We start from the raw sequence: 13,307 nt of genomic DNA, 5'->3' as shown, positions 1-13,307 counted from the left end.
GTGTGTCCATGTGGTGTGTGGGTGCAGTACTGTGGGGAGGGGCGGGGGCTGGCAAAGGATATGGGGTGATTATTTTTTTCCAGCTTTATTGAGATATAGTTGACATATAACACTGTATAACTTTAAGGTGTACAACAGTGATGATATGATATGCACATATATTGTGAAACGATTACCACAATCACATTAGTTAACACACCCATCACCTCACTTAGTTACCTTTTTTGTGTGTGTGGTGAGAACATCTAAGATCTACTCTCTTAGTAACTTTCAACTATATAATACAGTATCGTTCACTATAGTCACCAAGGGCCCCCAGATCTTATCCCTTTATAATTGGAAGGCGTGAGCTTGTAAGGAGACTTCAAAGCCATGCTAAGGGGTGAGTTAGCACAGAGGCCTTTGGACAGGGTTAGGGGGCTTGGAAGATTTTAAGGGGGCACCGGACCCCCAGTCCTGAAGGAAAATGACCAAGAGCTCAGCTGCTGAGAGTCAGACTGGAACATTCCAACTCACTCACGATGCCTCTGCCAGCAGATCAGATGCGTAAAGGAGCAAGGGTAGAAGAGCGGTAATACGTGAAGCCAGCCAGCCAGAAAGAGATTCAGTATGAGCCCATTACCCAGATGCAAACACTCTCAGAACACCAAAGGTCAAAATGGTGCAGCACAGCCTCCCATTTTAGAGGTCAGGAAACTGAGGCCCAGGGCAGCAAAGGACCTGGTCCGGTTCTTAGAGTGTGCCGAGCCCGGGCCCTGCTCTGCCAATGCACACGCGCGTTACATCTACATGGAAAGGTCATTACAGAAATAAGGAGTCTGTGTGACCTTAAGAAAGCCATTCCCTCCCTGGGAATGGGCTGGGTTAGATCAGTATTTTCAAGGTCCTGGGAAGCATACCGCTAGGGATGCAGGTTACTGGGCCCACTGATTCAGACGTGTTCTCAGTAAACTAAATGCTCTCTAAATTTTTTCCAGGACTAACTTATGAGGTTTGTCCACCCCCCTCCCCCGCTGCTCCCATGAAAAGTCTCCACTGGGGACAGTGGCTCCTGCCCAGGCTGAGCTGCTCCCAGAGCTTGGCCCAGTCTTCTGACCCCAGAGACGGAAGGCTGGCTGCAGATGTCCTGGTATGATTGTTTGGGCTGTACTTTCTGAGGCAGCCCCTACAGGCTTCAGGCTGGGAACACTCAGTATGAAAATCCTCAGAAGAGCTTGCAAACAAACCATGCCCAGATAGCCCTCCATGCCCCTCTGCCCCTCACCGGCTGGTACCTTTGGGAAAGCTGTTTGACTTCGCTGAGCCCCCAGCGATTCCTCAGTCCAAGTGAGGAAATTAATCCAGGTGTGTTGAATCGAGCTCATGCAAACGGAGATTCCTCGTCAATAGGAACAGATGTCTAGCCCTAGGTTCAACTCTGCATGGAGAGGTTAAATAACTTGCCTAAAGGTCACCCAGCAAGTTAGTGGAGGGTCTGAAGCTGGAGCAGGGGCTCCCACACCCCTACTGGGGGTCCCTTTCCTGCACTGTACCTTGCCTGTGAATAATGACTTTCCAGGGTCATGAAATGGTGTACTTGCCTGCTCACAGCAGGTGCTCAACGAGAGGAAATTGTAGTCACCTTCTCAGCACGTCTCCCACACTTGGGCCAGTCGCCTCTGAAGTGTGATTTACTTTAGGTGCCCTAACAAAAAGCTCAGGAGAAGCAGTGCATATTTAAAGAGGCCCTTGACATTTGAAGATTTACCATTTGCATTGTCCATTATTTTAAATATATGTAATAGTAATTTTTTAAAAATCTCCCTTATAAGGTTGTAGTGAGGATTGAATGAGATGATGTATTTAAAGCCCCACTGGTGACTCTCAGCTGACCCTCCACTAGGCCCTGGTGAGGATGAGTCCCTCAGCCAGTGAGTGAGCCTAGCCAACCACCTAGCATAGCCAACCACCTAGCATCAGTGTTTCATCAGAGCCTGAGCAAACGTGTGGAGTCCCGAGACGTATTCCCCAGGACTGTACAGCGTCACTCTAGGGCTACAAATAGTGCTCTGCACCCCACCCCTACGTCTTTACACAGGTCACAGAGCAGTGCTGAGGAAAGAGGCCTAGGCTGTTCTAGTCCCAGCTCTGCCATTACCCTTGCGGTGACCTTAGGGACTTCACCTCCCTGGTCCTAACCCTAACCCTCCCTGGGCCTCAGTTTGCCCACCAGCCAACTGAAGGATTAACCTAGGCCAGTGGTTCTCAGACCACCAGCAGCAGCAACACCCGGCAGCATATTCAAAATGCAAACTCTCTGCTCTCTCCCCCGCAGACCTACTGACTCAGGCAGTCTGGGAGGGAGGCCCAGCACTCGGTGTTTCATCAGACCCTGATAATGGCTCATCAAGTTTGAGATCCACTAGCCAGGATGCTCAAAAATCCAATCACCTGGATGAAATGTGGGTTACAAAGACCATAAGAGCAACATGCTGGCGGCAGAAGGGCACATGAGATGTCACAGCGGGGTACTTACTGTGCAGCCTGGGGGCAGCTGGTGGGCTGTGGGAAGGGCAGGGACGGGGATGGCGGTGTCTGGTGTGTGAAGGATACCAACTCCCCCTTCCTCTGCCCTGCCTACCCCACTCTCCACCCCACCCCCACGTGCCCTCCAGCCTTCCAGGGAGTACAGGTGGGGGAAACGGATCTGTCCTTTTGGTCCTTCTCCCCTGGTCCCTGCCAGTGTACTCATGAATGTCCTTTTCTCTCCTGCTCCACCCCTGGGGAACTAGCCGGAAAATGAGAGCCAGTGAGACCTCTAGCGGCCAGGGGAAACCAGGAGACCAGGACCCGCTCCTGCTGTGCTGGGGTTATGTTGAGTGTGGTTTAAATCTGGCCATTTTAGGGCGGATGCCTGGGCTCCACATCTGCTCCAACCTCAAAACCAAGCCAAAAATTACAGGCAGATGCTTCACCCAAGCCACACCTGCAGGGAGGAGGTGGAAGGCTGGACACAGCTCCCTGGCCTGCCCGGCCTGGTCAAGGAAGGCTGCAGAAGGATCCTGAGAGTTCTCGAAGCTCACCTGCCTCCACTTCTGCGTGGCTGAAAGGCTCCTTTAGCTGGTTTATGCAGCATTCAGTCTTTACAAAAACAGGCTTGAGACGTCTGTTTTCCTTTCAAGACCGCCAGGAGGTGTGTTGAATCTAGCTCAACACAACCCGAATTTCTCTCCCATCAGCTCTGGACAACGGGAATTGACGTCTCGTGCTAGGTTCGGCTCAGTGCAGAGAGGTTAAGTAACTCACCTAAGGTCACCCATCACGTTAGCAGTGGGTCTGCAGCTGGAGCAGAGGCTCCCACACCTGCTGATGGGAGCCGCAGCCCCACGTCATATCTTACCTCTGAATAATACTGCTTAAACCCTGAAAAGCTCTGCCCTAGCTTAGGCTGCATTCTTGTTGCACCTGGCTGTTTTGTAAACCCTGGAATTGTCTGCAGACAAAGAGGAGAGCCAAGGGCTGGGGCTAAGAAACCACAGCGCAGGAGTGACTTGAACAAGGTGTGCCTGATCCCTGTAGCCTCCCAGATTAGTGCTGAGGACTGACAGGTCTCAACAGCCCAGGGGCTGGGATGGGATCAGGGTGAACCTCGAGGAAAGACCCTGTTGCCTGGAGAGAGTGGAGCTGAAGGTGCAATCCAGTATGAGAAGTGGCTGCCCCACTGGAGGACTAATGAAAGATTGCTGACTTTCGGGGCCTCTGTCCCCAGCAAGTCTATTTTGCAGTCTATGAGACAGGCCCTGACAGAGCGGGCACTTCATTCTCCTGAGCTTATGCGTACCAGGTGTTCTGGAATGACAGCAGCCTCTCTGGGCCCAGCTGCTGATCCACTCTCTAATCCAGGGGAGGAGCCACACCTGTTTGGGGTGGCGCAGTAGTTGAAGGTAAATTCTAGCAGGGGTCCCATTCCTGAGGGTTGACACCACAGCAGTCGGGAGCCTTAGCGGGTTCTGGAGGAAGGGGAGCAGAGAGTGAGGAGTGGCTCCTGGGGTTCTGGGCAGGGACTGACTCTGGCTCTGCCTTGCAGGCAGGACAAGCTGAAGATCCATATGAGGAAGCACACGGGGGAGCGGCCCTACCTGTGCATCCACTGCAACGCCAAGTTCGTGCACAACTACGACCTCAAGAACCACATGCGCATCCACACGGGCGTGCGGCCCTACCAGTGCGAGTTCTGCTACAAGAGCTTCACGCGCTCCGACCACCTGCACCGCCACATCAAGCGCCAGAGCTGCCGCATGGCCCGGCCCCGGCGCGGCCGCAAGCCCGCCCTGGCGGCGCCCAAGGGCGCGCTGAGCCTGCAGGAGCTGGAGCGGCAGTTCGAGGAGACGCAGATGAAGCTGTTCGGGCGCGCGGAGCTCGAGGCCGAGCGGAACGCGGGGGGCCTCTTGGCCTTCGCGCTGGCCGAGAACGTGGCCGCCGCGCGTCCCTACTTCCCGCTGCCCGACCCGTGGGCCGCGGGCCTGGCCGGCCTCCCCGGGCTCGCCGGCCTCAACCACGTGGCCTCCATGTCTGAAGCCAACAACTAGGCTGAGCCTCATCACCCCCAGTCCTGCTTCCCTGCCCCCTCCCAGGCCCACCTGCCCCATCCAATGGGTCTGAACTTTTTATTTCAAAAGAAAAAAGGAAAAAAAATAGCAGCCGCAGTGGTATTTTCTGGGCCTCCTGAGGCAGCTGCCTCCCCTTTGCTGGGGTCTGAGATGGGCATCTCCTCCCAAAAGGCCTGGCCTCTCTCTGGCTGTCTCTCTGCTCTCACACAGAAACTCACAGGGGCCCATGCCAAAGAGGAGGCCCCAGGCCAGGTGTCCAGAAGCACTTTGGAGCTGTGTGGGGCTAGACGGAGGGAGCTGGCTTGGCCAGAGGCAGACCAGATGGAGCAGGGCTGAAGGTAGGGTCCTGAGATACACATCCTGAGCCCCGCCACTCTAAGGCAGAGTCCCTGCTGACACTGTTCCGATGGGTCATTTTTCCCATCTCCAGTGGCCCTGGGATCCTTAGGGGAAGTGACCTATAGGCAGGGAGAGGGTGTCCTGGGGTCCGGGCCCATTTTTCCCTCCCTGTCCTGTGACCACGGACAGGTCAGCCGTCTGTACCCCAGTTTCACCCTGCTGTGAAAGGGGGCTGGAAATTTTGTTTCCCCCTCCCATCCACCCACCGACACACTCGAACATGCCCATCCCTCCCGAGAGAAGCCTTGAGAGAGCAGGGGTTTTGCAGTCTTAACGTCCCTGGTGACACTGTTTCACCGGACTTAGTTTTATCACCTCCACCTCTACGTTGGCACAGGTGAGAAATGTGGCCAAACTAGACAGGCTAACAGAGGAAGAGGGCTGGGGTGGGCTTGTCCACAGCCCCCAGGCAGCTTTGGGGAACTCTAAATCCTACCCTCCCCTCTGGGCAGGCCACTGTGCGCATCCGGGGGCTACCATCTCGCATTGTCCCCACCTCTGCGTGGTCCCTCCAATGCCATAAGGAGTCTTTCAGGACAATGAGGGCCAACACGGAAGGAATGGGGTCCTCCTCTTAACACCTGGCAGCTGCCCCTCTCCACCTGATTCCCGGAAACAGACAAAATGCCCAGTTACCCAGATGTATGTTTGCTTTTCAGTTGGGGGCTTCTCAGGACTTTGGCATCGCAGTGTTTGAACACCCTCAACCCCTCTGTGGTCCCCCAGGGAGGAAGCCAGCTGTCCAGTGTGGGAAGTCAGAGGCTTGGCTCCAATATGGGCTTGGAGGGCTCTGTGAGTGAGGGCTGTCCACGCATTCTCCCTGGCTCTCTGGTTTGTAGCCGGTCCTGAGAAAGAAGACAGCTCTGCTGGCCCAGTGCCTTCCAGATCTTCTCTCCCCTTTCCTGTCCTTCCCTCCCTTTTCTTGCTGAGTTTGCTTTTGTTTCTCAGTAGCCCAGAGAAGGGAGGAGAGTTCTCCTGTGCAGATGGCCCAGGGCTGGTGTCCCCAATCCAGAAGCTGTGGGCACAGAGACTTCGGCTCTTCCTATTGCCTTGGCTTCTTCCTGAGCAAACGCAAAAAAACAAAAAGGCCAGAGAAGACCACAGACTCTGTCACTCTCCCAGCTCCCCCGCGAAGAGACCCATGACTCCACACACCACCAGCTGCCCTTTCAGCCAGAGGGAACTGTTGCTGACACCCTCTCGTCCTCAGACGTCATCTGCTGGGCAGGTGCCTCTCACACTCCTGTCTCCATTTCTGACCCTCGCTTCTGGGACCCACCAGCCAACATGCCTGTGTTCCCCCCTCAGCCAAGGGAGTGGGGCTGACCCAAACTTTAAGAGAAAACGAGGAAAAACGAACAAATTAGAAACCAGTGGTGTTGGGGCTTTTGTTTTTATTTTGTAAAAGTAATGACTTCTCATAAACTCAATTTTGCAGACGACTGGTTAGTTCTTTTTGTTTTCTCTTGGCTGTGGTCTGGAGTTGTACATTGTAACATATCCAAAGATGTCGAGTACTGTATGATCAAGAGCTTGAAGCAAATGGGTCGTGGAGGTAGGGATGGTGGTGTTTGGTTTTGTTTCCCTTTTTTTTGGGGGGGGGGGGACATTTCAGTTTCCCTGTCTGTGGGAGAACTTTGGAATTTTTTTCTATTTATAACTTTTTTTTTATGTGATTGCTTTATGTAAAATGACACTCAACAAGGTTTGCCTTAGTGATTCAAGGGACAATCTTCCATAACTTTGGTCGCACGCTGCAACCCGCCGAGAAAAACTCTCAGCTAATTTTCTGGCCTATTTATTAAACAGTATTAATTGACTTGATTAAATGATATTGAGAGTTGCACTTCTGTGAGAGGTGACAGCCACAAGACTATCTGTAGACATCCGTGGCTTAAGAGGTTGACAATTGGGTGTCACAAACTTATAAAAATGTTGAAGATGCCTTTATAAAAAACACAAATCTTTGACCCTTACTTAATAACGTGAGGGACAGCATTTTAAGTCAAAGAAAGCCACACTTACTGACTTCCCTGGTTCAGGTTGATTCCCTTTTGCATTGTCACTGCAGGTGACAGTGGGTGGTTGTGTGGTGGCGAGGTCAGATCGTCAGTGGTCCCCTGCATTGTGTGAGGCACTGCTTGATCATAAGCTTTTGGGTATCTATGACTCCAAGTGTGAGGTGTGTGTGTGTGTGTGTGTGTGTGTGTTTACACGTGCAGGTACAGCCTATTGTGTGTGAGCAAGTGAGAGTCGAAGGGTTGCTGACCGTTTTAACACATCAGTCCTACCAGTCCCCTGGCTTGGATTCCAGAACAGCCTCTGGCTGGCCCTGCTACCGTCTCGGCCTTCTTCCCTTTACTCCTTGGCACTGGAGTTGGACTTCTCTTGCTTGTTCACCTGATCCTTCCCAAACAGAATGCTAGGCCCTGAAGGAGATAAGAAAATATACTGCTGTCATTGAATGGTGTCAGCTCTACTCAGAACCTGGAGCACAGACTCTCTGAGTAAAATTGGTCTTTGCACTGCGTTTTCTGTATCACCAAGGGTCAAGCCCAAGACACTTTTCTGTGATCAGATCCCCTTTCTCGCCATGGTAAGCATTCTTATAAACCCAATGCAACATTTCTCAGTCCAGGCGAAAGACCAGATCTGGGCTCCAAGTCTGGACTCCAAGCCATGTGTCCTCAGGCTAATCACTTCCCTACCTCGGTCCTCCGTTGCCTCATTCTAACAGCAAAGGAGACTGAGTTTCTCCAAGAAACTCAGGAACTTAGAGCCTCTCCAAGTTTTCTACCCAACTTAAACACCCCTCATCCAAGGGAGCCAGCCCTCTGGGGGACTGGGAACTGAATTCTAAAGAAATAGCCTGAAGCAGCCTTCCCGGAGTGTGATACTCCTCTGAAATCTCAGGTAGTGGCTTTGAAATTCATGCTTCTACATTCTATCACATGATAGATATGCATTTGTCTTAATATAAAAATATCATCTTGAACATTACTTGCCTTTTCCGCAGGATCTAGTAAAGTCAGTGTCCCTTGGCTACCCTACAGCTTGGAGGGGCTCGAGCTCACGGTTGACTCAGGGCATGAGGGGATGGCCCAGTGCGAGGAATACGAGACAAGCTGCCTGTCAGGGTTCCCTTCAGCACACGTATTCTAGCATCATCGGGTCCTCATTCTGGGGCTCGGTGTCCACTGAGGGCCAGAGGTGAACATGGGGAAGAGGTAGGGAAGTGGGCCCGCTGGGCCCCGACCTCTGGGCGCTCCTGAGTTTCTCATGGGAGTCAAGTCGCCTCTAGTCCCGGCCAGGCAGGTGTTTCACAGAGTCACGCAGGACACGGTCTGCTCCTCAGACCCCAGCACTGGGGTGCTGATAGCAAAGGGGTCTTTGGTAGAGGGGGAGGGACAGGAAGGAGGATGAAGTTACTGAGGACAGGCCAGAGAAGCAGGTGCATCTTACCCTGGAGGAGAAGGCTTAAGATACATTAGAACAGGCCTTGGAACTTCTAAAGATCTGTCAGAGAGAGGAAGGATCTTACCAAAAGTTTGGCCAACTCAAACCAACAGAAGAGAGATTCCAGGAGACAGCTGGATGTCCAAAGGAAGGAAGATGATTTCCTAACAAGTGGAGTTGTCCTAAAGGGGAATGAGGTGCCTCGTGAGGGAGGGAGCTCTCCGTCATTGGAAGGGTTTAATATCAGCTTTCAAGAATGAGGAGATTCCTGCATGGAAGGAGGGCTTTCTAGATGACCCGTCCCTTGGGTCACTTCCATCTGATTTGTGAAAAGAAGACTATATTATATATCTTCATATGACCACGGAAGAAGGACTGTACCAGGGGACTGGGGGACAAGTGAAACAGATGAGTTGGGACACCTTCACAAAACCCAGCTTGGTGGCTTACGGCTGCCTGCTGCCCGCCCAGCCCCCCACCCGATGACCTACAGCAACTTGGGGCCAGAGAAGCAGGACTCTGTGTAGAAAAGGCCCTGATTTATTTCGAAACCCTGGAGATGTGACAGGAGATCACTAATGAACCGACAGGAAGTCAGACTGTCTCTTGTCTCAGGCCTCTTCACCTGAGCCCAGGGCCTGCACTTCCCGAGGGGTGCAAAGGTCTCCACTTGCAGTCCCGCAGAGGTCCCTGCCCTGTGTTCTGGCACAGCGCTCCGCAGACTCCATCCTCCTGTCCTGGGAACCTCCCCAGCCCTTCCTGCCTGAGGCTCCTCAGAGCAGTTCCAGAAACAGGCACGACTGGGTTTCCCCTATGTGTGCGGTTTCCCTTCTGAGAGCCGGGTGGAGTGAGGGCTTCTGAAGGGAAAGTGAGAGCAAGACAGGGAGGCCTCCTCGGCCAGTTCCCCTCATCTGAAAAGTCTGTCACTCAGACAGGAGCAGGGAGTCAGAAGTTCCCGCGGGAGGGAAATGCAGCCTGCGTGCAGAGGGTCAGAGGCCCCTTAGAGACCAGGGACAGATTCTGGAATCCAGGATGTCTGTATGCAGGTGCCCTCCCTTCCAACCCCTCCAATGCTCCCCCTCCCCTTCTCCTGGTGCCTCTTCCCCCCACCACTGCCCTTCAGGATGTGGACGCCCTCTCTCCCCTCTGCCCTCCCCTCTGTCCAAACCCTGATAGGAGCCACCAGGGGCGAACACGACTCACAGGCTCCCTCTTCTGGCCTCTGAAGCCCTTGCTCCTTGCTCGAGGTGGAAAGAAAGTCCCCAGCAAAACGATGTCAGGCCCCAGGCACCAAACAAGGGTGGCTGATTTGGACAGAGGGCCTCGAAATCAGACCAGTGGGCAGGTGCCAGCCTGCCCCAACCTCCCAGTCCACCCTCCTCTCCCCTCCCTGCTTCGGGCACCAGAGGGGAAGGGGATGTGGGAAACAAGCCAACAGCTTCTTTCCTCCTTTCAGGTTTGAAGTACTGAGGATTGAGTCAAACGCACATTTCCAGCTATTGATGGGGAGAGAATTCCCTGGGGAGGCCCTGCTCATTTTTCCCTCCTCGTTACACCCTGCGCAGGGGCGGCTGTGACCTTAAAGGGCAGCCCCACAGGGCCTAACCCAAAAACATGGGCCCAGAAATAGCCTAATACATGAGGACAAGACATCTCAAATATGGACAATTCCGGAAAACCTCAAAACTGATCACTTTATCTGCACCAGACATACACACACACACACACACACACACACACACACACACACACACACACATACACACACTCACTCACTCACTCATCAGACTAATGATACACAGGCTGATGTCATCCCTCCTTGTAATAATAGGAGACCGAGCAGTGCACCAATAAGACCCAGCAAAGCCATTTTTCCCACAAGTCTCCCCACTGGAATATTTATAACACACACTCTCATTTCCATCCTTGTGATTCCTCTATTTAACCATGAACTGTGACCCTGACAACTAGAACAAAAGAATAAACAAATAGGTTTCTGGAATAAGGAAGGAAGACAGGGTGAATCAGATCCCGTTTCCCATGTTCCTCTAAAAATGAATAAATTAAGCACAAAGCCGCAGAGTAACAGAAGTCTTTATGCCCCTGGGAGACTCTTACCTCGATTGGTCAGCTGGCACGTATGAGGCACGTGTCATTATCCCTATTTGTACCAATCGGGTTCTTAGTCAAACACCAGACCCCATCTCAGGTAGCTTAAGTAGAAGAAGCAATTACTAAAGGAAATTAAGTCCCTAACAGAATCTCCACAAAGCCCAAAGAGTCAGGCTTGAAGGGCCACCAAGTTCAGTTGCGCAGGTTGCATACCGCACAACATGGCATTTGAAGGGGCGCCACTCACACCCTAGACAGGTTTGTATATTTGTTATACCATGTACTAGATTTCCATATCATAGCAATTTCCCAGCAGATTCAGTAAAATGTCTGGAAGGGGTGCCCTCGGCTAATTTGCACAGAGTCCATGGCCCGGAAGCCAGGAACCCAGAAGCACCCCCAAACCACGCTGTGGCCAGTTGCTCCAGCAGAGATTTGATTGCTGCTGGTGGTGATAATGACGATGGTGATGATGATGACAGGCCCAGACCTCACAGCTCACCCCACTAACACCAGGCCCTGGACCCTGGGACTCTGCCCTGTGGCCCACTCTCTACCACCATGCTCCCCAGAAAACGGCTTCTACACATTTGCACTTGTTCCCATTGCTCTAGTCCTTCCTGATTGGAAGAGCTCAGGCCCCGTGCCTCAGCCCAACTGCAGGACAACTGGGCAAGTAAGCTTCTGGCTTCTACCTTGAGAAGAAAGGATTCAGGATGCAAATTCTCCAAACAGAGGAAGAGTTCCAGTAATGTTGGGTGGCCTCAGAACATGTCACGTATCCATGCAGTATCTGGCAGATGAAGGGCCCAAAGCTCAGTGGCAAAACCGTGAGGACAAGGCTACAGGATGAGCTCTAGCAGAGGCAGGGCTGGAAGCCTGGTCTGCTGACTCCTGGCCAACTGCCCTGCACTGTCCCCTTAGAAGCTGAGGCCCAGAATGAGGCAAAGGCCACTGGGAGCGGAAGTCTCTTTAGATAGAGCTCCTACTGGCAGTTCCCTCCAGGCACCACAGCCCTCTACAGCTCTGGTAATCATCATTCACAGTTTCACCCTCCCCAAGCCTGTGAAACATTCGGAGCTGCCCTTCCAGCCAGTAAGCTTCGGCAGCACGGCTCGTTTGTCCCCCCTCTCACTCACAGTGAATACAGCCATCTCTGCTTTCTTGTTACATCCGGGGACCCGGAACTTTAACCCACACTTCTCTGCTAATTTACTGAGAAGTCTGCTCCACGCTGAGCCTCCCTCGTCAAAATGGTTTTCCTAATTTAATCCGCACAGCAGAGCCTGAATGTGTGTTTTAATGAAAACGGTCTTCTGTTTTGCCATCTCTACATCACTCCTATAGGAGCTGCACTCTGAAATGCAAAAGTGCATTTTCATTTTCTGATGACTGGGATGTCTTACAGGGGTGGGCCTTTGTGGGAGAGGGTGGTATAGCAGTTGGGGGAAGAGAGAGTGACACAGCAAGAAACAACATAGCAAAATGTGCCAGTATGGACACCCCGGGGGATACAGGGGCTCACTACCTCACTTCCTCCTCCAGAGGGAGCTCCTGGAGAGCATTCAGAAGGATTCAGATGGCTCCCTTCTGGTCTGCGCTTAGGCCGGGCCCTCTGCCCGGTACGGGGGCAGGGGGCCTGTTACTGAGCACCCTGTTCAGCCTCATTTTTTGGTTCACAGAAAGGAGGAGATAACATCTACTTGGGGGAATCCGATGGGGCCGGAGGGGCCATGGGAAACACCAGCTCCACCTGCCACTTAATAGATGCTCAATCAATGTTGATTTTCTTTCTTCTGTGATCCGTCAATAGCATTTTAAATAATTGTGCTTAGTTATGTTTCCTTACCTTTTTCCTGTTGCTTATTCTTCCAACAGAAAAGGAAGGAAGGAGGGAGGAAAGAGGGGAGGGGCAGAGGGAGGGAAGGAGGGAAGGAGAAGCAGAGCTGCACACATCACTTATCCCAGTGATTATCTGAGTTGTTGTGGATAATCTGATAATGATAAATCAATTGCCAGTGATTCGTGTGGGATGCTGGGAGGAGGAAGCGACAAGGACATCGTCTTTTTAAGTCAGAATGATTGAGCTGGTAATTTCTCAGGGTTTGCCTAGCACATAACGCTGTTTGAAGACACCCAGGGAGAACCACTCAACTGCAGAAGCGTGATTACATGTGGCTGGGCCTCCTTCCAGATGCTGCCCGATTACAGCCCAACCTCCCTCAGCTCCCAGGGCACAAGCAGGGACCACTCCGGGGCTGACAGCGACTGGCACACCGCATTGCGGGGCCGACGGGAGCCGGTATATTGAACGAAGAGTATGCAGACTGTGGCCTGCAGGATGAGGAGGCAAAAGCCACCCACACGGGGGCGCCAGGGAGCTCCCTGGGATCATTTTGACTGGAGGTGCAGTTTTAAAACACCCACACAAAGAAAGTAAAGTCACAAGATTTATTACTTACAAATTCCGGAAATGGGGCGGGGCAGGGGTGGAGATGAGCTGGGGGAAGGGCAGTCCTCCATCCCAGGTCCTGAGCGAGCGGGAGATGGAGAGAAGGGAGCAAGCACCTAGTGCTTATAAGGTGCTTAGGGTGGAGGTCACTAAATTCTCACGACCTTAACTCTAACCCCAGGAAAAGCAAAGCAGGAACTTGGAGTGGGAATCTTAAACTGAGGTCCGTATCTAAATGTCCAGACGGTTCAGCAAGGTTGTCATGCTGTAAAATGCCTAGACAGCAACTCAGAAGAGCT

At 52.5% G+C, this 13,307-nt stretch overlaps 1 protein-coding gene across 2 annotated transcripts in view; it reads left to right on the top strand.

Annotated features, from left to right (window-relative positions):
* Positions 1-6,822, top strand: part of ZBTB7C (zinc finger and BTB domain containing 7C) — a 101,733-nt gene extending 94,911 nt beyond the window's left edge. For both annotated transcript variants that reach the window (XM_024756798.1, XM_024756799.1), the window contains exon 3: positions 4,067-6,822. In XM_024756798.1, coding sequence (XP_024612566.1) covers positions 4,067-4,568 — 502 coding nt within the window. In that variant the 3' untranslated portion in view covers positions 4,569-6,822. The remainder of the gene's footprint in view (positions 1-4,066) is intronic.
* The last annotated feature ends 6,485 nt before the right edge of the window (positions 6,823-13,307 follow it).

This window comes from Neophocaena asiaeorientalis, unplaced genomic scaffold (assembly GCF_003031525.2).
Source record: "Neophocaena asiaeorientalis asiaeorientalis breed wild unplaced genomic scaffold, Neophocaena_asiaeorientalis_V1.1 scaffold133, whole genome shotgun sequence".
Taxonomy (NCBI): domain Eukaryota; kingdom Metazoa; phylum Chordata; class Mammalia; order Artiodactyla; family Phocoenidae; genus Neophocaena; species Neophocaena asiaeorientalis.
Note: the sequence above shows the minus strand (reverse complement) of the source record. Positions and strands in the feature narration are given on the sequence as shown.